At 45.3% G+C, this 25,307-nt stretch overlaps 1 protein-coding gene across 9 annotated transcripts in view; it reads right to left on the reverse strand.

Annotated features, from left to right (window-relative positions):
- The window catches only part of AGPAT4 (1-acylglycerol-3-phosphate O-acyltransferase 4), a 127,734-nt gene that overhangs the window by 42,447 nt on the left and 59,980 nt on the right, over positions 1–25,307 (reverse strand). The window contains exon 1 of one of the 9 annotated variants that reach the window (XM_049654560.1): positions 17,412–17,887. The exons of the other annotated variants lie outside the window; for them this stretch is intronic. Within the exon in view, the coding sequence (XP_049510517.1) occupies positions 17,412–17,463 (52 nt within the window). The 5' untranslated portion in view covers positions 17,464–17,887. Of the gene's footprint in view, positions 1–17,411; positions 17,888–25,307 lie in introns of those variants that run through there. 9 annotated transcript variants of the gene reach the window in all.

Consider the following 25,307-nt stretch of genomic DNA (forward strand, 5'->3'; position numbering starts at 1 on the left):
GGGGGCGGGGGTTGGGACGTATTTGTCAAGTGAAGGGATCCTGCAGTCCTGGCTTGGACCCATGCAGTGGTAATGGTGCTATCCCACCTTGGCCTTCAAGCCTCCCCCTCCCCTGGCACCGCAAGCCACTCTGTCCCCAGGCCCTGCCCCAACTCTTCTCTCCCAAATGCTGCTGGTCATTCTCCTTAAAACACTTTCCCGCTCAGTCACCACGTTAGGTTTCAACGCCTTCCAGGTGCTTGGCAGGACAAGAAACTGAACTTCACTAGGTCTGGAAGCAGCGATAGCTCAGGATTAGCGAGCACCATTAGCACCTGGATTTTGTTCTCTATAAACTGCCCACAGGGAGGAAAAACAGCCCTGCGGCTAAATGTTCTCTTGCACAACACGGAGCCTGGATCCGTGGAGAGTTTATGCCCGACTCCCAGTTACCAGGGAGGGAGGAGCAGGTAAAACCCCACCCCCGTGAGCACTCACACACTCAGAACGTGGGACCTTCCGCAGGGCAGAGGCAAGAAGAAGGGAAAAAGGGTGAGAGGGGTCTGTTCTAACATAAGAAAGACTTCTAGACATAACAACCAAATGCAGTATATGGACCTTATTCAAGTCCTGATTTCAACACTCCAAACGTTACAAAAACAAAAACAACTAAAGACAGCTTGGAAGCCATTGGAGAAATCTGAATCTAGATGGTATAACATGATACTAAGAGAATGTTAATTTTGATAGTTGCGATAATATCGGGGTTATGTTTTGAAGGTGTACTTATTTTTTTTCTTTAATGTTTATTTTTGAGAGAGAGAGAGAGAGAGGGAGGGACAAAGCATGAGTGCAGGGGGCAGAGAGAGAGAGAGAGGAAGACACAGAATCTGCAGCAGGTTTCAAGCTCTGAGCTGTCAGCACAGAGCCCAACATGGGGCTTGAACTCCTAGGCTGTGAGATCATGACCTAAGCCAAAGTTGGACTGAGCCACCTAGGTGCCCCAAAGTTGTCCTTATTTATTCTTTATAAAACATGCCTTGTGATAATCTGGAGTGGTATTTCATGATCTACAAGGTCTGGGATTCACTTTATAGATGTCAGTATGATGAAAAATTAAGTCTAGGTGCTGTGAACATGGGGAATCCTTACACTATGTCCTCTAACTCATATTTATTTAAATGTTCCATAATAAAAAAGCAAAAGGAAACAAGTTCCCTCTTCCATAGAAGAGTATGTTCAGGAAGCACTGAGTCCAGGGTCAAGGGCATTCCCCCAAACACCTTAGTCCTGCCTCAAGCATTCACTGCCGCTTCTCTAGACGCAACAAGGAGAAAGAGACAAAGACGAAAATCTTATGAAGATACCCACGTGTAAAATGTAGACCAGCCCTGCAAATGGATTTCTGGTTTTTTCATTTCTGAAGGAGATGAAGATTAAAGTACAATTTGAAAATAGTTTGCCTTTCAATGCCACTCTATTAAGCGATGAAAAGGTCTAAAGTTCTCCAGAGTATGAGCCGTCACTTCTCTGCTCTCCCTTGCTTGCTCTGTGGAGTAGCAGTTCGCTCTCAAAATCTCGGCTGTTCCGCTGTTCACGCTATCCCTGAGTCAAGTTCCCAGGCCTTGGGGCCACATGGGGGTCAGTCCATGGAGGTTGGACCCCTGAGTTTCACCCCTTCTCAGCAGAGTGACTTTGGGGAGCTCTGCCCCCCATCTCAGTCTCCTGATGTCTAAAGTGGGGACAAGGCCACCAGTAGGCCGTGGCGAAGCTCTCATGTCAGTGGTACATAAAAGCCAGGTGACTTCTTGTTAATGGTTATTGGCTGTGGACGATGTTTCCGACCTTGATCAAATAAGTCTTGCTAAGTGCTTTCTCTGCCAGGTCTGGGCATTGCAGGGTGGGCTGGGAGGAAATCCTCCAGGCTTTCCCCCAGAACGGAACCACCAAGCGAAATGGGGATTTATCAACACCTTGCAAAGGGTCTGGCTGACAGCAGACTCTCAAGGGCAATAGACTCTTACCTGTCTCCTCCATCCAACCCTGGATACACAGACACCTCTCTGTTTACCTGATCCAAATCCTAGTGCCCTTCAAGACCCCATCAAAGCTCCCTCCTTTGGAGAGCTACTCCAGACCCCAAATTGAAGTGCCCTTGACTTGTGAACTAACTGGTCTCTGTGCCTTCCGCTTAGCGATGGGAGGTTCATATGCCTCTGGGCTCTTTTATATCCTTGAGCTATGACTAAAATGTGTTTTTTAAATTTCCAGAGGTGGCTGAAGCTCAGACTTCTACTGCCTGCTCCTAAGGTCTCAGTCAGAGTGGTCCTCCCAGAATTACTTGCTAAGTTGTTTTAAAGAAAGAACGGTCTCTTAAAACCAAGAAGTACGAAGGCCATGGTCATATTCTGAAGTGTTGACCTTCCCATATGCACAAAGATGTTATACCCTTGTTAAGCCTCAGGTCCAAATGTTCTCCTTGAAGATAAGAGTCCTTTCCCTACATCCTTGAATGGAAGTTCAACTTTGCAAGCTGGGTGTACCCTACACCCGTGTGGGCGAAACCCACATTCAACACTGAGTTTCTGCCAAAGAGCCTGGAAATAAGGCACAACCTGGTGCTCTCATGGTAAAACTGTAAAAACATACACCAAGGGCCGGTGCAGGCATGTACAGAGTCACCTTAAAGAGAACCAATGGTTTCCTGGCCAAGACTCAGACACCAGCTTCATTTAAAGAAATGGATACAACTGTAGGAAGAATGAATCAACCAGAGGCATGCTGGTCATTCGGGAGTGAGGCCTGTCCACATGGCAGGTACACCTCTACCACTGCATACCCATCCAAATCCCTTTGCTGAGATTGCACACGTACTCCTCTACCTCCTGAATGTAATCTGAACTCAAGTGCAGGTCAGCTTTCAGGGTAAAAATGTATTGATCAGCAAATGTCAGCATTCACTTAACCTTATTGTCTCCATTGAGAAATAGATTAACTGCATTCTAATTTTCCTGCATAAGTGTATCAGAAGATTGCTTAATATTAGTTTGTTAGAGCCCGATTAAAATAATAATAAATCAGTGTCATAGCCTAACAAAGTGAGGATTAGACTCCGGAATGTGGTAACTATTCTGAGTACAACCAGCCTACGGGGAAGTCCATCCCTCATCCTGCTATCTCTAGAGCTCCTCTCCAAACAGCCATTTATTGTGGCCAGGGATTTTCACTTACAGCTCACCCACGGGTCAACTGTGCACCCCACTATAGTTCCCCCTGCCATCCACTGCCATCGCTCCAGTCCCCAGTCCTGCTTTGCCCACGTCTACTGCTATCCACCCTCTTTTCCATTTTCAGTGGTGCCCTGTCACCCCGATGACCTTCTATCTGGTCTGTCTGCCTCCAGTGTCACATGCTCCTCTCATCCAGCCTGTGCCTGATGCCAGCTTAACCCTGTCAACACCCTTGTTGGCTCCCCACCATCCGCAGAGGCAGGGAGACTCCTTCACGAAGTCCTCCTGCTTGGCTCACCTCATTAGTGCACCTCTTCCTCCCACACACCTTGAGCTCAAGTCCAAGTGAATTACATGCTATTCCTGGAACTACCTAGAACTCAGTACCTACCCCAAGGTCTGGCCTCTTGCTCAAGCTCCTCTCTTGGCCCAAAGACCCTTCCTTTCCAAGGTTCCTTTCAAAACCTGATCTGTCCACCAGGTCTCTGCTCACCTGAGCTCTGCCCGTGAACTTGTCCTAGATGCTACCCAACCCCTCTGTCAGAAGTGACCTGTCTCTCTTCCAAGTCCCCCCCATTTAGGGACTCTGTGCTGATAGTACAGCCAAGTCAGACGGACCTGATTTGAAATCTCACTCCATCACCTACTAGCCTTATAACATCGGCATGTTACTTAACCTCTCCGGCCCTCAGTTTTCCCTGTAAAAAAGGAATAATATAATATCACTCACAAAATTGTTGTCAGCATTAAGTAAGACTAATGTTTGTAGAAGGACCTACAGGTAGCAATGGCCAGTCAGCCTGATTCTCTTCTTTCTCACATTCCAGAGGCCTGTTTGGCTGGTATTTCTCCCCCCAGAGAACACACATTCCCTCGAGGGAGGGTTCGGGCTTTGCCCACTTTGTCACTTTACTGCCTACGGCACACAGAACAGGGCTTGTACGAACATCAACAAATATGTCATTCATCAACCTGGGGAACAGCACGAGTTTCGGGTAGGAGAAAATTCACAAAAATCCAGATTATGTCAAAAGTCAGTTAAGGAAGGTAGAGTCCTCAAGCCCATGACATTTTTTTTTTTTTAATTCTAAAAGCAACATTAAGAAATTACTAATCACTTTGAGAGCATCTAAAGCAAATTTTAGAATCTACTTAAGATAAATACCTGCTCTTAATTTTCATCTCTTTGCTGTCTTCGCTCACTTTCCCCTCATCGAAATGTAATTCGGCTTATTTTCACGCCTCAAATTTGCTACCCACAGAGAAATACATATAGTGTAATTTTGAAAAGGATAAAAAAATTAAGATGCTAAAATATACACAAATCCAAAAATAATTGTTAGGGTCATGTGAAGGAGAGGCTGTCTTGGGATTGTTTTTTAAAAAACCTTTTCTTCAGGGCACCTGGCTGGCTCAGTGGGCAGAGCATGTGACTCTTGATCTCGGGGTCATGAGTTCGAGCCCCATGTTGGGTGCAGAGATCACTAAAAAAACAAACCTTAACAACAACAAACCTTTTCATCACATGAGACACTCCTTCTCTCAGCCTAGGACGCCACGAGGTACTTAACTTTGTTTCTTTAATACAGGACCAACTTTGGTGGAACGACGTTTAATTATCGAGAATAATGTATAAATTGGTTCTTCTTCACGCAGAACTGATAAATGAGGCTGCCAGATAGTTCTGAATCTATCCTAACACCAGCTGTTTCAAGTGAAACATCTTCCTAGTGTTTTCAACAAGTTAATATTCTGTCCCTGTTAAGGTTGCCAGATAGAACACAGAGCGCCCAGTGAAACTGAATTTCAGATAAACTACAAATGCTTTTGCAGCATAAGTATGTCTCCTGCAATAGGAAAGGAAAGAGATGGTGAAGTACGAGCCATGGGCTATCTGGGGCGAATTCACACTAAAAAATTATTCGTTGTTTATCCGAAATTCAAATTTCACTGGGCATCCTGAATTTTTATTTGCTAAATCTGGCAGCCTGAGCCCTTAGCAAGCCAGCAGTAGCCATGGCAACGAGCACTGATGAGGCTCTAGAAAGGCAGCTCTGGGATGGACCGGAAGCTCTCGGGGCTGACCAGCCTCGACGGTCCCACGGGCTCTCTTTTTTTTTTTTTTTTTTTTTTTAAATTTTTTTTTTTTCAACGTTTTTTATTTATTTTTGGGACAGAGAGAGACAGAGCGTGAACGGGGGAGGGGCAGAGAGAGAGGGAGACACAGAATCGGAAACAGGCTCCAGGCTCCGAGCCATCAGCCCAGAGCCTGACGCGGGGCTCGAACTCACAGACCGCGAGATCGTGACCTGGCTGAAGTCGGACGCTTAACCGACTGCGCCACCCAGGCGCCCCTCACGGGCTCTCATGAACACCTCGTGGAACCCTGACGGCCATCCGGGAGATGGGCTTGGCCCCCCCCCCCCCTTTCCAGATGACAAGATGCAAGGTCCAGGGCCCCCCAAGGTCACAGATCTGAGGGAGCAGGATTCCAGCTGCCATCTGGAATTCCTGGTGGTCGATGGGAGAGTTTTCTCACCTCGCTGACCTCACGAATATGCACAACACGTGTTTCTTTGAATTTTAGCAATTGTTAAATAATAAGCCTGTCTTCAATTATATCCCAAACTTTCAAAGGTCCCCGAGAAATCATTTTACTGGGGTTTGTCTGAGCTTTACCTAATCAAGTTGGAAAGCCAGTGAGTAGCACAACGATCCGTCACTAAACCCTAATTGCTCCCCAGCCCTGGGGACACCAAGGCCAAGAATTAAGAGGCTTTGCTGTCTGTGAAGTGTCCTAGGTAATCCCCACCAGCTCTGACTGCGAAGGCTACTTCCTGCAGGCAAGCCCAAGGCTGACACAAGGGCTCCGGCATCCGGGACTCACGAGATGCAAGGTAAGGGAACCCAGCCCAGGTTGACTGGGGGACGGAGCGCGGGGTGGCGGGGGGAGGGTTGGGGAGACAGTGGAAGGACACAGAGGGATGGTGCAGGAGGTGAGGGGGGGAGTCAAGGAACGAAGGCAGAGGGGAAGCACACATCGTGGGCAGGCGGTGAGCAAGGCTTGTCACACGCCGTCACCCATTACCTAGCGCCAGGGTCACCTGTGCGGGCCTGGACTCCATGTCACATTTTTATCAGTCCTGAGATGCTATTTGTTCTCGTTTTCACATGCCTGAAGGCAGGGCATCTTACGGTCAGTGGCGCAACTCAGCGTAATCGCAGTGTGTCTTTTTCTTGCTTAGAGATACGTAAGTCATGATGCACGTCACAACTGGTGACATCTTAGATTCTGTGAAAGATAGGAATTTGAAAAAAAAAAAATTGACCTTAGGAAGCCGATGTCCTTTAGACAGGCTGCATCTGAAATGCGGCCATGTGTTAGAGCAGTGCCAGCGGTCAAGGTAGCAGGGAGGAAGGGAGGGATGAACAGGTGGAACACTGGGGTGTTTAGGGCAGCAAACTGTTGTGAACGATACTGTCATGGCCCATACGTGATATTATGCATCTATCAAGACCCAAAGAATGAACCCTGATGTCAACCATGGGCTTTAGTGAATAGTAGCATATCAGCATGTGTTCATCAACTGTACCAAACGCACCACACTCACGCAAGATGCTAATGATAGGGAAACTCCGTGTGTGTGTGTGTGTGTGTGTGTGTGTGGCCGGTGGTGGAAGTGAGGGTTCCATGGGAACTAACTGTGCTTTCCACACAGTTTTTCTGTAAACCTAAAACCATTCTTAAAAAATAAAGTCTATTAATTAAAACAAGCCAGGGTGAGTTGATCCTTTTATATTTCTTTTCATATTTCTTCCATAAAAAAAATGTTACAGGGGCGCCTGGGTGGCTCAGTCGGTTGAGCGGCCAACTTCAGCTCAGGTCATGATCTCACGGTTCATGAGTTAGTTCGAGCCCCGAGTCGGCTCTGTGCTGACAGCTCGGAGCCTGGAGCCTGCTTCGGATTCTGTGTCTCCCTCGCTCTCTGCCCCTCCCCCGCTCATGCTCTGTCTCTCTCTCTCTCTCTCTCTCTCTCTCTCTCTCTGTCAAAAATAAATAAACATTAAAAAAAAATTTTTTTAAATGTTACAGAAAACACATAAACTATTGTTTATGTTTCTGCCCTTGCCGGTTTCTCTCCCGCCTTTCAGCTGGTGTGAGTTCTCCGTGGCCCATCAACAGCAGGCTGATGAAACACTTTGTCATGAAGAAAGCAAACAGAGGTGCTATCAGATCCCTGGCTTTACAACGCTGACGGAGAGAGGAGAAAGACTCTCCACTCCACCTTCACCTCCAACACATCAAATCTCTGCAATCATGGGGATGCGAAAGGGAGATCAGCAGCTGCCAAGCCCCAGTAGGTCCAAAAGAAAAAGGGATGATATAAACATGACCTTAAATATCCATCTCTCGGGTAAAGGCAAGCGGAAAGGAATCAATTATTATGAGAGTCAATGGCTTTGGCTCTTGGGCCATAATTTGATCTATTTAACGAATAGATAATATAATCTAAGGTCATAATGGTAGTGAAGGCTTGTTATTTGTTCTTGACAAATATATCCAGTCTCCCCAATCTAGATTTCCCACGAATAGAGGTCTATTAGACTCACTGCTACTTCTGGTATTTAAATCTCCCAGCATCATTACATTGGTTTCTGAATCCCTAAAGAATATAATACTAACAAGGCTAATGACCAGATTCCAGGTATAATAATGTATTTATTAAGCGCTTGTTACGGGCTATGGGTAGTGGCAACGTTTACAAACATTATCTTATTTAATGAAGTAGTTATCGTATAGAACATGAAAATACCAAAGTATAGAAGACTTGAGTAGACACACAGGGTCACACAGCCAGACTCTACCTAGGCCCAGTGGACTCAAATCCCACACTCTTTTTTTTTTATGTTTATTTATTTATTTGGGGGGAGGGGGAAGAGAGAGAGAGAATGCACAAGGCAGGGAGGGGCAGAGTGGGAGGGAAAGAGAGAATCCCAAACAAGCCCCATGCTATCAGCACAGAACCTGATGTGGGGATTGTTCTCACAAACTGTGAGATCATGACCCGAGCCAAATCAAGCGTCAGATGCTTAACTGACTGAGCCACCCAGGCGCCCCTTTGACCCCCCACACTCTCAAACACTATGCTGTATGAAAATTAGGAGTGAGAAATATGTAGAACAGTAAAAATTTGGTAATTAAGAATGGAAAGAAACTAGGACAATTGTACCATCACAATATAAACTCAAGTATAGGGAAGTAAGTCTATGACCAAGGGAGACAACCCCCCAGACCACTGAAGTTAAGATAACAAGTGGCAGAAAGAAAAAAGGCCAAACATCTCAAATACAAGTGGAGAGATTTTCCGCTTCCAGTAGTTTTATTTTTAATGTTTATTTATTATTTTGAGAAAGAGACAGAGTGTGAGTGGGGGAGGGGCAGAGAAAGGGAGACACAGAATCCGAAGCAGGCTCCAGGCTCTGAGCTGTCAGCACAGAGCCCAACGCGGGGCTTGAACCCATGAGCGGTGAGATCACGACCTGAGCCCAAGTCAGACGCTTAACCGACCGAGCCACACAGGCACCCCCGACTTCCAGTAGTTCTGATGGCTGGTGACACTAGAGCCAGACAAGATTAAAGATGTGTATATATTTTCCCACCTGTCATAGTCCTGGAGACATTGATTGAGTCATTAGAGTAAGGACACAATCAAGGTTAAATTGCAGCCGTTTGACTGTTGTCGATTGACATTAAAATATCAATAACAAAGATTTTTGTCAGATGTAGATTAAGTGAACTAAGAGATTGCATCCGCATCATCCCAGTGGGTAAAGATGTAGTTTCCGAAGAAGAGTTCCAGTTAATGTGGACAAAATTAGACCCCGACGAGGTTATTGTGCTCACGTTAAGTTCAAACTCTGGAGTCAGCACAGACTGGGTTTGATTACTGACTCCACTTCTAGGTGACGACTTCGGGCAAGTCATTTGTTTTTCTTCAATCTTGAAAGCTGAAATGATGCTTTCAGCTCAATGCCCACAGCCTAGGCTATTGTGACCAGCGCTATACGGGGTCTGGGGTGGTGCACTGCTCTCCTACCTGGACTCAGAGTCACATTATTCCTCCCACATTTCCAATGTGTCTTTCTTCTCTCTCCTTTGTTGCCTTCTTCAAAATGATCAGAACACTCTTGGCTCTTGTCTTCTCTTAGATTTTATCTGGTATGTCCTTAGTGTCTTGACAGCATTTTGATACTTTGAAGAAGATTTTCAAAAATATTTTTTATTCAGTATAAAAATATTTAGGTTGGTTTTAATTTTTAGGTTAGGTTTCAGTTTTTAATCTTCCTTCTTGCAGAAGAAGAGTGGGCAAAATACCCTAAGTGGCCATATTGAAAATGGCTCAGTTCTCTTCAAGGTAGTTAGCTTTTCAAAGCCCCAGTGTCTCCATCTGTAAGACGGGGATGATAATCAGTGTCTACAACTGTGTTGTCCAGTGGCTACACCAAAGGGAGGTATGCTGTAGGTGTATACACTGGGGTTTAAAGACATAGAACAAAGAAGAGAATGTAAAATGTCTCAATATTTTCTTATAATGGTAACATTTTGAAATGAGGATTTGAATGTATTGTGGTGGCAAGATATATTATAAAAATGAATTTCACCTGCTTCCTTTAATTTTTTTAAATGTGGTTACCAGAAAATGAAAGATTGCCTATGTGGTTCTCGTTAGACTTGTAATGGACAGCTCTAGTCTAAACGTTAGAGCTCCTTAGCATCTTGCAAAGACCCTTTATGAGCTGCTCCCATGTCCTTGGTGAGCCTCACTGCCAAACTTGGTCACCATTCTTGTGTGTGTGTATCTGTTCTCCATAAGACTGTTATTCGGGGGAAGGAAACACTTTTTTTCATCTTTATGTTATCAGACTTGGTGCCTACTACAGAGTAGAAGGCCAGTGAACATTTGAGTAATGAATGAATGAAATACTTTCCAAGGTAAGTCATCTGATACTCTTTATTTTTTTAATGTTTATTTATTTTTGAGAGAGAGAGAGTGTGTGAATGTAGGAGGGGCAGAAAGAGAGAGAGAGAGAGAGAGAGAGACAGAATCTGAAGCAGGCTTCAGGCTCTGAGCTGTCAGCACAGAGCCTGATGTGGGGTTTGAACTCAAGAACTGCAAGATCATGACCTGAGCTGAAGTCAGAGGCTTAACTGACTGAGCCACCCAGGTGCCCCTGTGGTCTGATACTCTCAACTTTCAGATGGGAACACCTCTCCTGACTTCTGGTTTCTCTAAGCGAACACTTGCCCTTCCAACAGCCCTTTACTCACTTGACCCAGGAGAAGTGGGGTAATTTACATGACTGGTGAGTTGGGGAAAGTTAAACCGGAATTCTTGACTTGGCTCTGCATTCCATCTGAAAGTGAGCATTCCTCTACTCTCCAGGAACTGCCGTCTTTGACCTCGGGAGGCTGCTCTGGGCCAACACTGCTTGCCCAATTCTGGGGCTCGGTCAGCGGGCCCGTTTGGCTCTTACAAAGCTACAGCTTCCAAGACAGGCTCCATCAGGGACACAGGAAATATTCTGGCCACCATCCTCCGTGTCTCTGCTTACATTCTCAAATTATTCAGAAAAATAACTGAGCACAGTACTATGTATCAGGACCTCTTGGAGATCATCATCCTCGAGGTCCAAAATGACACAGATCCTTTGCTCCAAAGAGAATATAATACAATTTAATTTGACTACGCTGGAAACATTATTCAGAGCTTGAAGCGAACTCCCCATTTAACTCAAGATCAAGTTGAAGGGTAACTCAAGACCAGAAAGGGCTATTATGCTCAGGGTAAGATTCTGGCTTTCTCTTTCCAATGTCAGTCTTCCCAAATAAAGGGGGGAAAAGCAATTAGCCAGAGAAGACAAGCACTGTAGGACCACGACTGGAAGGCAAACTGGAATAAACACTTTTCAAGCCAACATTCATTGTGTGATGTGTCCTGCAAAGAATACACGGTCATTCCCAGCTCTAGAGCCACCTCGAATTACAGGGATTTCGTGATCGTTAGAAGTAACACCTCGTACAGCAACCAGTCATCTTTGAAAGGCCAAAGAAGGTTTGTAGAGTGCGCTCGATGTCACCGTTCACTCAGCGTGTTCGTGGTGTGTGCAGCCAAGGCATACTTGGTAGGACCTCCTTAAGTCATCAAAGACTCAGAGGTCGACAAGAAACCCTGAGATAGGGGATGCCTCAGTCGTCTTTGTTCTGAATAGAATACAATTCTAGGAAAGTCACCCTCTATCTCTCAGATCCCCAAACTTCACATGCATGGAAACTTCCGACATGGGGACGGTTAACACTCCCGACGGGCTCATTCAACACACACAGTCACTCCCGATTGCCTCTTCTTTGCAGGTGCAGTGGCCAGTGGGCACGTCGATTCTCTGCCATCAGGCGTTAAGGCACGTCCGGAATGTGACACTTCTCAAGGTTTACTCCAATCACATCTTCCCTGAAGCACTGTGATCACGTTAAGGCTCTGCTCACTCTTGCAGAGTGGCCCGTGCACCCCACTCGTACAAGGTTTCACGATTCACGTGCTGCCACACGTCTTGATAGTCAAGAGCCCTTCCAGGTGTCAGAGTTTTAGGACTGGCGTAGCTTAACAGACCTTAACAACCAGTCACAAAACAGAAAGGTCAGGCTTCTTGGCTGGGTTCACCATCGTCAAACACGTTTTCTAGGAGACTGAGAAATGCAGCAGGTAGGGACATGGTAGGTTACACCGTGGACACTGAGGGCTGAATTTTTACCCACATTTAAAGCAACATTAAGAAAAATCCAGGAACTGGTGAGTCGGGGAGTCTGGAGGGAAGGCGGGAGAAAAAAAGAGAAGGGAAAATTTCAAAAGACGGAAGGAAGCGGTCATGTCACGTGCAGTAGGGAAATCACATCAAATAACACATGGTGACTGGGCGGGGGGGGGGGGGGCATCACCTCTGAGAAACTGGACCTGGAGGGGAGGACATAGGACCCCAAATAGGTCTGAAGCAACAGACTGAGGGGAAGACGAGAGTTAAGGGCCAGAGTTCAATTTAACGTGTTAAATCCTAGAAGCAAGGAGAGGAAAACTGGCAATGTGAGTGTCGGGGGGGTTATATCAGGATACAGGCATTGAGCAAACTGGGTGGCCGGCTCGGAAATTCAGCCATGAACGAGAAAAGCAAGCATCTGTCCTCTTAGACCTTGCACGCTATGGAGGTGACACTGGGGGAGCAGGGAGTGGTGCGCACATTACGGGAAAGTTTGGCAGGTGAAGGGGAGTATTGGAGGAGGAGGCGGTCAGGGAAGTCACCTGGGAGGCAGTACTTGAGCGCCTATGATGTCGTCGGTAGCCGGGGAAGGGTATCCAGCACAAGGGACAGAAAAGGCGAGTCTTGCCAGTGGAGTGTGCGCAGAGAATGCAAGTCCCTGTGGGAGGGTACAGTGACTGAAGCGCGAGGTGTGAGATGGGAGTGGGAAGAGGGAGTCAGTGGACACAGGCCAGGCCAGGCCAGCCTCAGAAACCACTAGAAGAACTTTGGATTTCACTATAAATGTGATGGGGAGCCACGGAAGGGTTTCAGCCCTGGAAGGACTTCACCTGGCGTGATTTTAAAGATGGTGTGAGGTTGGAAAGTGGGAAATGGAGAGGTTGGGTTTCCGACTAGAATATGACTCTGTTTCTTCAGATGGGAAGAGAAAAAGAGTGGAAGTTGGGGAGGGGAGCTTGTGGAACGCAGGGCTCAGGGCGGTCCAGTCGCACCAACGGACCTGTGTCACAAGCCTCTTCCAGAAAAGCTAATCACAACTGGTCCAAAGCATGCAGACTTTACCCACACCCAAGAACACTTTCCCATACTCTGCCCCACAGAACCCCAACTCAGGAACACTATTAGGTGACATTAACAAGCGTTTGGGGAGATCGGCATTCAGGGAAACAAACAAACAAAAAAAGACACATATCAGTGTCTTCACCACCAGCCTTCTCAGGACACAATGTGCTGATGAGACTTTTCAGAGACGGGTCTTGGCACCCACCTCCTGACCTCACACTACGGCGCTGTCAAGGAACTAGTATTCCAGAAACCGTAATCCCTGATGGAGTAAGTGTACCCGTCTATCGTGATTTCTTAATGTTTTGTTTCATGTAATCTTGACAAAAAGTCTCAATGTCTAAACCTGGTTGCCCCATCCTCTGGGAAATCTCCCAGAGTACCAACCCAGCTCCCTCCTGCCTCGGCAGGCAGGCCTGGATGGAGGTACTGACATGGACTGACTCGCGTTCCTGTTTTTATCTCCCAAACCAGGTCTGGAGTTTCCCTGCTGCTCTTAACCCAGAGAGGTCATCTTGCAGAAGCTCCCGGAAGGATGGGGACACGTGCGGGGGAGGGGGGGGCAGGGGAGGAGAGCCTCTGATGACCCAGCCCCCTCTCCCAGTGAGATCATGGCGGAGGGCACCGGCCAAAGGGTTAAGTGCCTGCGGGCCCTCAAGTTCTGGGAACACCTGGGCTTAAGCGGAGATGGCACAATCAGCCAATATTCACTAGTGACTGATTGAAATTTGGTCCTGGCCTCACCGTCACCAACCTGAGCAATCCTGCATAGTTGACCCAAATTCAGGCTAGCAACTTGTTAGCTCCTTTTTAACGTGCTGTCTGTCGGGGAGGACGTATTTTCTGCTTCGGTTTTTAACCCCTGCTCTTCCTCAACGTCCACATCTCTTTCTTCCTCACTCGTCGTGTATTTTGTACCTTTATGGTTGTCCCTCCCCTCCTTCTCTAACGACTGAGCACATTTCCATTGCAATTACTGACATGCTGATAGAAAAGTTCTGTGTTTCTTGTTCTTCATTTTAAAAGTGGATTAGGTACAATGATTTACATATTCTTTCCAAAATATAATAAAAGCCTAGAGATTACACAGCTTGCTTTGTATCCCAGTGTGACCACCAGATGACTTTTCTCTCTCCAGCAGTGGTTTCTCAGCTGAGAGTGCCATTTGGCCACGTCTGGAGATATTTTGGGTTGTCACGACTAGGGGGTGGAGCACCACTGGCATCAGGGAGTTGGGGCCAGGGTGTAGCTAATCCTAAAATGCGCAGAACAGCCCTGTGACAAAGACCTACCCGGCCCCAAATGTCACTAGTCAGCAGAGGCCGACAAACCCGCTTTATAACCGTCGACAGTGAAAAAGAAGGGCCAGGTTGGCCACACAGTTTTACAGTTGGATCTGGATCCGTAATTGCTTGGTCTGCCTTGAATTCTAGCTCCATTGTTTATTGTCGTGAGACCCTGAACAGGCTATTTGACTTTGCGGAGCCTCAGTTTCCTCCTCTGTAACCGATCTGAGGTTTCAGTAAACTAGCACATAGAAAGGACTTGGGACGGTGCCTGGAGCATTTGCAGACTGTTGTTTTGTTTTGTTTTATTTCCTTTTCTTGGGCAGATTGTGTGCATGTTAACAGAAGAAATGACCCAGAACTCATCTGTGTCTGTAAATGAATACAGAATTACATAGCTTGTTAAGGAAAAGATACCTTACGTTATCCAACACTTTATATTTTAAACTCTAGAAAATCCTCAAACCCTCACATACCGGAATTCCTGCTAATATTAATTCATTCTCTGAAGTCCTAAAACTTGTTTTTGAAATCCATGGTGCAGTAGGCCTTTGGAACAGATTGTCTACATTCTCCACATGGCTCACTGGCCTAGGACAGAACATCTGGATATGACATGCCTAACAATGCAGGTTTTAAGAAGTTTCTAGTTGGGTAATTGTAGAGAAATTACAGAAAACATTCATTGGTGTCTCTTCTGCATAAATGACGCGTTACGAGACCATGCATCAGACTTGCACAAACATATAAAACCCTTCCTGCAGGACTGCGAATGTTTTGACCAGGCATTCGTTTGCCATTTCCTCCATGCATCTCCTTGTCGCGCTCCCCCCTCCTACTGCTCTTTTACTGTTCAAAGCACAGGGCCAATGAGGCCAGAGTGAAGGTCTCTAATCCCACGTGGGCACCGTGGCTTCGTTCCAGCCATGGGTCGTGTGATAGCAGGCTTATGTGTTAACTTGTCTGGGCTGCGGTGTCCTGTTATTTAATCAAACCCGATCTAAATCTAGGTGTTGCTGCTGGGAAAGGTCTTTGCAGATGTGGAGATTATTATTGTTTTGTTTTGTGTGGGAACCTGACTGGTGCCGTTGAACACACCAACCCCTTACTGAACACAGTGGCTGGCCAAGAGCCGGGGAGGGATGGCCACATTCATCACCACCACTGGAGAAACTGCCTGGGTTTATGCACTAGGCAAATTCTTGCATGAAGAATACATACCCCTTGGGGCACCCGGGTGGCTCAGTACGTTAAGTGTCGGACTTCAGCCCAGGTCATGATCTCATAGTTTGTGAGTTTGAGCCCTGCATCGGGCTCTGTGCTGATAGCTCGGAGCCTGGAGCCTGCTTTGGATTCTGTGTCTGCCTCTCTCTCTGACCCTCCCCTACTCACTCACTCTCTGTCTCTCTCTCAAAAATAAAAAAGTTAAAAAAAAAAAAAAAAAAGAATGTATAATACCTCTTGGCCTCCAGGAACATGAACTTGCCTTTTAAAATCTCGCAGGACCACCATTCTTAAAAAAATTTTTTTTTTAACGTTTATTTATTTTTGAGACAGAGAAAGACAAAGCATGAACGGGAGAGGGTCAGAGAGAGGGAGACACAGAATCTGAAACAGGCTCCAGGCTCTGAGCTATCAGCACAGAGCCCGACGCGGGGCTGGAACTCACGGACCGTGAGATCATGACCTGAGCCGAAGTCGGCCGCTTAACCGACTGAGCCACCCGGGCGCCCCGAGGACCACCATTCTTGAGCACGAGCACAGTGACAGAGAGACTGAGGAAAAGGCACTAAAGAGTGTTGCCGGGAAACCCAACTTTGAATTGGGATGACTCCAGGCATAACGGGGAAGGAGGAAACAAGGAAAGAAAGAAAAAGGACAGTCTTCAGCTCTGCATTTAGACCCTGTAAACCTGTATCACTTCCATGAGAAAATCACACTAGAATACTGCTAATAATATTAGTGTTAACAGTTATATATTTACTACTCATATAGAAGGCATTCAGTAAGTGTTATTAAATTTTTAATTAAGCTCCGTGTACCAAGTATTACAATAAAAGATTTACAGGCCAGTAGATAATGGAGCGGGCTGATTCAGAGAGTATGATCTTCTTTTTTTTCTCTTTTAACTTTACTTATTTATATTTTGAGAGAGAAGGAGAGAGAACGTACAAGTGAGGGAGGGGCAGAGAGAGAAGAAGAAAGAGGGAATCTCAAGGAGGCTCCACACTGTCAACACAGAACCCAATGCGGGGCTCAAACTCATGAACCTTGAGATCATGACCTGAGCGGAGATCAAGAGTCGGACACATAACCAACTGAGCCACTCAGGCGCCTCTAGAGGGTCTTTTCTTTTTTTTTTTTTTAATTTTTTTTTTCAACGTTTTTTATTTATTTTTGGGACAGAGAGAGACAGAGCATGAACGGGGGAGGGTCAGAGATAGAGGGAGACACAGAATCGGAAACAGGCTCCAGGCTCCGAGCCATCAGCTCAGAGCCTGACGCGGGGCTCGAACTCACGGACCGCGAGATGGTGACCTGGCTGAAGTCGGACGCTCAACCGACTGCGCCACCCAGGCGCCCCTAGAGGGTCTTTTCTTAAACAATATGCCATTCCATCCCCAAATAACTGTAGTAAAATTCTAATTATCTGAGAAGATTTGCATTCTTTTTCTCTCCTTCCATCTCTGTCCAGTGTCTTACCAGCCTAGGACTGGACAAGGAGAGAAAAAGAAACACGTGTCTTTAAGCATGACAGTGCCACATAATCTCATGTTTTGATTGCTGAAGAATACTTTGAATTTATCTATGCCTATTGTCCTCTTCAATAATCATGTTTATTATGCTGACTGGGTATACCAGAGGTCCCTGCTTTCCTAGTAAAGAATGAGGGACAAAGTCTTCCAAAACATACCAGAGGGGACTCTCCAAACTCATTTTATGAGGTCAGCATTATTCTGACACCAAAAACAGACAGGAATGCCATAAGAAAAGAAAAGTATAGGCCAATATCTGTAAGGAACATAGATGCAAAAATTCTCACCAAAATACGAGCAAACCAAATTCAACAACACATGAAGAGGCTCATACACCATGGTCAAGTGGGATTTATTCCAGGGATGCAAGGATGGTTCAACATCTGCAAATCAATCAAGGTGAAACACCACATCAATGAAGTAAAGATAAAAATGATACAATCGTCTGAATAGGTGCAAAAAGAGGATTTGACAAAATTCAACATGAATTTATGACAAAAAATCTCAACAAAGTGGTTACAGAGGGAACTTATATAAGAAAGGCCACTTATGACAAGCCCACAGCTAACATCATACTCAACAGTGAAAAGCTGAAAGGCTTTCCTCTAAGATCAGGAACAAGACACTCTCAGCACTTTTATTCAATAGTAGCACAAGTCCTAGACAGGGCAATTAGGCAAGAAATAAAAGGCATCCAATTGAAATGGAAGAAGTAAGGTTGTCACTGTTTAATAGACAGGATATTATATTTAGAAAACCCTAAAGATTCCATCAAGAAACTGTTAGAGTAAATGAATTCAGTAAAGTTGCAAAATACAAAACTAATATAGAAAGATTTGTTGCATTTCTTTACAGTAATAACGAACTATCAGAAAGAGAAATTAAGAAAACAACCCCACTAACAATTGCATCAAAAAGAATGAAATACTTAGGAGTAAATTTAACCAAGAAAATGGAAGTGAAAATATACTGAAAACTACAAGACATTAATGAAAGAAATTGAAAAAGAAACAAATAAATGGAAAGCTATTCCATGCTCATGGATTGGAAGAATTAATATTGTTAAAATGTCCGTGCTCCCCAAAACAATCTATAAATTGAGTGTAATCCCTATCTAAATTCCAATGACATTTTTCACAAAACTAGGACAAACAATCCTAAAATTTGTATGGAACCACAAAAGACCCCAAATAGCCAAAACAATCTTGAAAAAGAGCTAAGCATCATGCTCCTGTTTTTTCAAACTATATTACAAAGCTGTAGTAATTAAAACAGTATAATATGGGCATAAAAACATAGATCAATGAACAGAATAGAGAGTCCAGAAACAAAGCCATGCATATACAGTCAATTAATTTATGGTAAAGGAGCCAAGACTATGCAATGGGGAAAGGACAGTCTCTTCAATAAATGGTGTTGGGAAAACTGGACAGCCAAATGCAAAAACAATGAAATTGGACAAGTTTATTATACCATACATAAAAATTAACTCAGAATATATTCAGACTTGAAACCAAAGAAGTCCTAGAAGAAAACATAGGTGGTAAGCTTCTTGACATAGATGTTGGCAATGATTTTTAACTGACACCAAAAGCAAAAAAAAAACAAAAACAAAAAACAAAAAAACAAAAGCAAAAACAAGCAAGCGGGATTGCATCAAACTAAAAAGCTTCTGCACAACAAAGGAAACCATTAAAAATATGAAAAGGCAACCTACTGAATGAGAGAAAATATTTGCAAATCATATATCTGATAGGGTCTAATATCCAAAATATACTTAAAAAAATACTCCTGTAACTCAACAGCAAAACAAACAAACAAAATCTGATTAAAAAATGGGCAGAAGATCTGAGCAGACGTTCTTCCAAAAAAGACATACGATGGCCAACAGGTAGATGAAATGATGCTCTACATCATTAATCACCAGGAAAATGAAAATCAAAACCACAACGAGATATCACCTCACACCTGTGAGAATGGCTAGTATCAAAAAGACAAGATAACAAGTGCTGGTGAGGATGTGGAGAAAAGGAAACCCTTTTCCCATTCTTGGTGGGAATGTAAATTCGTGCAACCACCATGGAAAACAGTATGGGGGATCCTCAAAAAATGAAAAATAGAACTACTGTATGATCCGGCAATTCCATACTTCTGGGTTTCTATTTACCCACAGAAAAGGAAAAAACTAACTTGAAAAGATACATGTATACTCGTGTTCTTTGCAGGTTTATTTACAAGAGCCAAGATACGGAAACAACCTAAGCGTCCATCAATAGGTGAATGGGGAAAGAAGATGCGATGTGATGTGTGTGTATTTTACTATTATTATTCACCAATAACATTTTTCACCGGTAATGTTATTCACCAATAACAAAGAATGAAATCTTGCCCTGTGCACCACCACACGTGGACCCCAAGGGCATTATGCTAAGAGAACTAAGACAGGGAAAGACAGATATCGTGTAGAATCTAAAAGTAAATAAACAAGCTCATAGAAAAAGAGAACGGCCAGAAGTGGAGGGTTAGAGGTGGCAAAAATGGGTGAACCGTTTCAGTTTGTTTTTTAGTTGAAATATACTGAATTTAGAAAATGAGTAAAAAAAAAAAAAAAGTATCAGGGACGAACAAATGACATGTTTAATTCGAAGGAGGATCCATCTGTTCTGGGCCATTTGGCGCACGGCCATCACATGGCTCTAGTCTCTGAGAAGGGCATTCTATTTGGCCATACGACGTATCCAAGTTCATAAACATAAAGATCTCCCACCACCTCGTTTCAGAACGACTCCCTGTCACAGTTCGGTTCACTGCTCTCAACCGAAACAACACATCCAGCCTGGGACTGGCAAGCACGGGGCTACACCAGCTGGAGGACCCTTCCATGAGCAGAGAAAGGAGAGCGGCAGCTGCTAACAGAGGCAGCCTGTCCTCACTCTCCAGCCAGCCGCCAAGGTAACAGCTGAGCTGAGGAAGTCGTCATGAATCGGGCAGTGTTACAAAGGAAATCTTGTCCCATTGATCAGCTCGGCTTCCTCCACAATATTGATCTTCCAGGTCTTCCTGGAGAAAAGAAGCTGGCAGGGAAGGGGGGGGCTGGAGGCTTTTCAAGGCAGACTTAATTCTATAGCTCATCAGAGAAGGCGAAGGTTAGGAAGTCATTCAGGAAAAATGACGGTTGGCCCCGGGGACTGGATTCATGAGCGCCACAGTCCTAAGGGAGATGTCGAAGTACCAAAAAGAAGAGGAAATTACAGGAACTGATTCCCCCCCCCCTTTTTTTAAGTTTTATTTTTATTCAAAGAGCACTTTGGGTTAAAAATAGAACACAGAAGTAAGAAAGTCGATTGCGACAACCAGGCAAGATGGCTTTCTGCTTCTTATATTAGTCACTGGTTTTCAAGGCCACCATCTAGATTTCCCCACCATGAGCTCTACCTATGAGGTGCCAGGCGCCCTGCGGACGGGCGGGGGTGGGGGGCGGCGTCCGTCCCGTGTAGCAGGGCCTCTCAAACTTTCATAGGCATGTGCACCACCTACAGATGGCTTTACGACATAGTCTTAGGTCTTCAACCTTAGGGCTTAGATCTGCGTTTTTTTTTTTTTTTTTTTTTCAACGTTTTTTATTTATTTTTGGGACAGAGAGAGACAGAGCATGAACGGGGGAGGGGCAGAGAGAGAGGGAGACACAGAATCGGAAACAGGCTCCAGGCTCTGAGCCATCAGCCCAGAGCCTGACGCGGGGCTCGAACTCACAGACCGCGAGATCGTGACCTGGCTGAAGTCGGACGCCCAACCGACTGCGCCACCCAGGCGCCCCTAGATCTGCGTTTTTAACTCCAGGCTGATGCTGAGGCTGACCTAGGGGAGACAGGTAGGTGGATTACCGCACCCCAACTAGGGCCGGGTCCTGCTCTCGGCTCTTTGAATATATTAGTTCTCTTCAGTCTCTGAATGGTCCAAGAGGAAAGCCCCATAACAGACAATTAGTTAGACTCCGGTCACTGTTCACCCATAATTCTGTCCCTATTTCCATTGTTCTCAGGTGGCATTCCCAGGCTCATATTCCTTAGCCTGCCATTCCCAGTCTGAGCCTTTGAAGGTTCGTCACATGTGTTTCCTCCTCCAGGAAGCCTTCCTGGCCCACCAAACCTAGACAAGGTGGGCCTCCTATACATGCCAACACACGCTCCTATATACTTGTTGTACAAGATGTGTTGGTTATTTATCACTTTGTAACAAGTGTACCCCAAAACTGAATGGCTCAGAACTACAAGAAACACTTACTATCTCTGAGAGCTTCTGGGGTCAGGAATTATTCAAGACTGACAGGACCGAGTGGTTCAGGCTTAGGGTCTCTTGGGAGGTTGTGGTCCGGATGTCGGCTGGGGCTTGACTGGGGTTGGAGGGTCTACCTCTAAGGCAGCTGTTCACACAGCAGGCTGCCTGCCGGCTACAGACCCCAATTCTATTTACAGGCAGCTTGAATGTCCTCCTGAGGTGGTGTCAGGCTTCCCCAGAACAGGAGCAGCGGTGAGGGGAGTGAGGAAAAGGAGGAGGGGAGAGGGAGGGATGGAGGGAGGGAGGGAGAGAGGGAGGGATGGAGGGAGGGAGGGAGAGAGGGAGGGAGAGAGGGAGGGGCAGAAACTATACTTTTTATGGCTGAAAATTCACAGAGCCTCATTTCCATCACTCAGTTTGCTAGAAGAGAGTCACTGAGTCTAGCCAGAATTTGAGAGTTAGAAGAATTAGGTCCCACTTCTTGTAGAAAGGATTGTCAAAGACATATTTAAAAATTACCATCCTGCAGCCGGTTGAATTTTTCACAGATAGCTGCAGCAATATCTCCTATGCCCCATAATCTTCTAGAATGGGGTCATTCCTCCATCAAGAGGTAGAACAAATTCCCCACCGCTTGATTCTGAGAGGGCTGCCAACTTACTCATAACCAACAGAATACGGTGGAAGCAAGATACGACTTTCAAGGTGAGGTCATAAAAGGCAGAGCACCATTTGCCCTGGGAGCTAGGACAGGACACTCACCTGGGAGCCCTGAACTACCAGCTAAGAAATCCTACCCCCCAGAGGCTGCCATGCCACAAGGAAGGCCAGATCACATGGGTAGAGTGCCCCAGCCCCAGCCGAGGTCCCAGCCAACAGCCAACATAAACTGTTAGACCAGCAAATAAGGGATCTCCTGCTCATTCTGGCCCCCAGCTCTGGAGTCTTTCCGCTGAGAACCAGACATCCTGGAGCAGGGTATAGCTGCTCCCACGGACCACTGTGCAGTTTCATGGCCCACAGAATCGGTAGGCATCACGGAATGGCTGTTTTCAACTGCTGAGTTTTGGGATTCTGGGCTACACAGCATTTAGTAACCGGAACATACTTTGCATTATAATTGTCTGTGCTCTCTCACGCCCTCCCCCGATACACTATTAGGCTGAAAGCTTTCTAGGGCACAGAGCTGTGTCTTACTCCTTATAAAGCACCCAACATAGTGCTTGACATGTAGTAGATGCTCAACAAATGTTTGTTAAACGAATAATGAATGAATAAGAATTCATGGAATTGTGAGGCGTCTGGGCGGCGCAGTTAGTATCAGCTCAGGTCATGATCTCACGGTTCGTGAGTTCCAGCCCTGCATTGGGCTCGCTGTTGTCAGTGGTCAGTGCAGAGCCTGCTTCGGATCATCTGTCCCCCTCTCTCTGTCCTTCCCCGGCTTGCACGCTCTCTCTCTCAAAAATAAATAAACATTAAAAAAAAGAAAAAGAATTCATGAAATTGTGGCAGAATAGTTCTCATTGGCTGGAATTCCTGAGATCCACTGGATAGCAGTCCTATGGTAGAGTTACCACCATTTACCAGTCCAGCTCACGTGCCCATCTCCCTGCCCCTCACAGAGTGGGTGTTCCTTCCTTATCTTCTCATCCCACCCTTCTTTTGACCTTCTAAATTGACCCCGAAAGCATTTAATCAGGGACTCCTTCTGCTTCTATGCAAAGACTTGCATACTATTAGCATAAATAAATAGTAATAACGATCATAAACATGGCTGTGGCCTCAAAGTCAAAAGGTACTTCCATTTATTTATTTATTTACTTACTTACTTACTTACTTATTTATTTATGAGAGACAGAGCACCAAAGAGGGAGGGGCCCAGAGAGGAGACACAGAATCCCAAGTAGGCTCCAGGCTCAACACGGGGCTGGAACTCACGAGCTGTGAAATCATGACCTGAGCCAAAGTTGGGCACTCAACTGACCGAGCCCCCCAGGTACTTCCATTTAATTTTGATTCTAGGGTAAATGTTTGGAAAACAATTTTAGGATTCTGGAGTTGATTTTACCTTCTCAATTCCAAATATAGGGGCTGGAAGATGTGTTTGAAAAGATTAAATTTATAGGGGCGCCTGGGTAGCTCAGTCAATTCAACATCCGACTCTTGATTTCAGCTCAGGTCATGATCTCACAGTTCGTGAGACGGAGCCCTGCATTGGCTCATAGCGGGCGTTGGGTCTGCTTGAGATTCTCTCTCCCTCTCTCTCTATCCTTCCCCAGTTCAAGCGTGCACACATGTGCTATGTCTCTCTCTCTCTCTCTCAAAATAAATAAAAACATTTTAAAAATTAAATTTTTTTTCTCAGTTGCATTCAGAGGAGTTGAATGCATTTAATCCTTACGTTAATGAATGTATAAAAAGGGGATCGTGTGTTTATTAACATTTGTGTGTCTTTCTACATATAGAATATATTAAAATATATATTTCTACATAAGTATAGAATACATTAAAAAGTTTTTTACTGTTTTTATTTATTTTTAAGAGCCAGAGAGAGACAGAGCATGAGTGGGGGAGGGGCAGAGAGAGAGGGAGACACAGAAACCGAAGCAGGCTCCAGGCTCTGAGCCGTCAGCACAGAGCCAGACGTGGGGCTCGAACCCACACGGACTGTGAGAACATGACCTGAGCTGAAGTCAGATGCTTAACTGACTGTGCTACCCGGGTGCCCCTAGAATACATTTTAAACACATCTGATATTTGAGAAAATGGTGTTTTAGTCAGTCTGGATAGACATTTCAACTCGCTTGAGCCTGTGACTTTATTTATTATTTTATTGGATCTGATAACAATGAATGCCTTCAATTTAATATTCATATACCCAAGTTTATAACTGGCACCAGGCTTGAAGGTAAATACCTCAGCTTCTACTTAATCCCCAACCAAAATTTCCTTTTCCTTCTATATTTACCCTGCAAAGACAATTATCTAGAAACAGCTTGGTTCTCATTATCTCATTATGTCATGATTAAGTTTAACTCTCCTAAATTTTACAAATGCTAATTCAATCTAAAAAAGCCAACAAAATGTCAATCAAAACTGATCTACAGTTGTCTGTTGCCAGCAGCTGTTTAAAAAAAAAAAAAAGAAAAGAAAAAGGTTGTTCCTTCAAATTCAAGGAATTTGTGTGCATCAAGTATAATAGATATGGGTACACTCTGATGTAAAAGAAGCAGGATTTTTGCCCCCAGGATTAAACACATACTTGGAGAGAGGTAAAGCTTTGAATGACTTTTCCTCTCTTCCTTCCTCCCCACAATTGTCCTGTGTTGTAACTTCTTCAGAATCCACCGTAGAAATAAATAAGTTGTGGTTAAAAGCAAATGAAAACCGGATGACCCCCATCTGTGAAAGATTGCCAAGTTTAACAGTATCCTTGGCGTAAATGCCCGTGTGGCATTATTGATGGCGAAATGCTGGAGGGGAACCAAAGATGGCACCAGCCTCAACCCCACCACTGGCGCTGAGCAAGAGGAGATTGACACGGGGGCAGACAAAGGTTGATGGCCTTCCACGGAAGGGTGCACGCAGGGAAGTTTTACCTGTGGACGCCCTGGGCGGTAAGGCAAGCGTGAGGAGCACCGCATTGCCGACTTGCCCAGGGTCGAACAAGTAATGATTCACTGGCATGACTGCTCCTAAAACATAGACCTTCCACCTGCCCCCTCCAGGCTGCCCAACAGACAGTGGGCATGCATGTCCCACTAACCTCCAGGTCCCGTGCCAAGCAGCTCTCCAGGCTCAGCCAGAGAAACTGAGGCCGTGACACCAAGTGGCCAGAGGCAGTCCAAAAAGGAATCAAGGGCAGTCCTGTGCCCCCTGGAACAAGGGCACGTCTCCCTCGTGTC

Source organism: Panthera uncia (genome assembly GCF_023721935.1).
Source record: "Panthera uncia isolate 11264 chromosome B2 unlocalized genomic scaffold, Puncia_PCG_1.0 HiC_scaffold_24, whole genome shotgun sequence".
In the NCBI taxonomy this organism is placed as follows: Eukaryota; Metazoa; Chordata; class Mammalia; order Carnivora; family Felidae; genus Panthera; species Panthera uncia.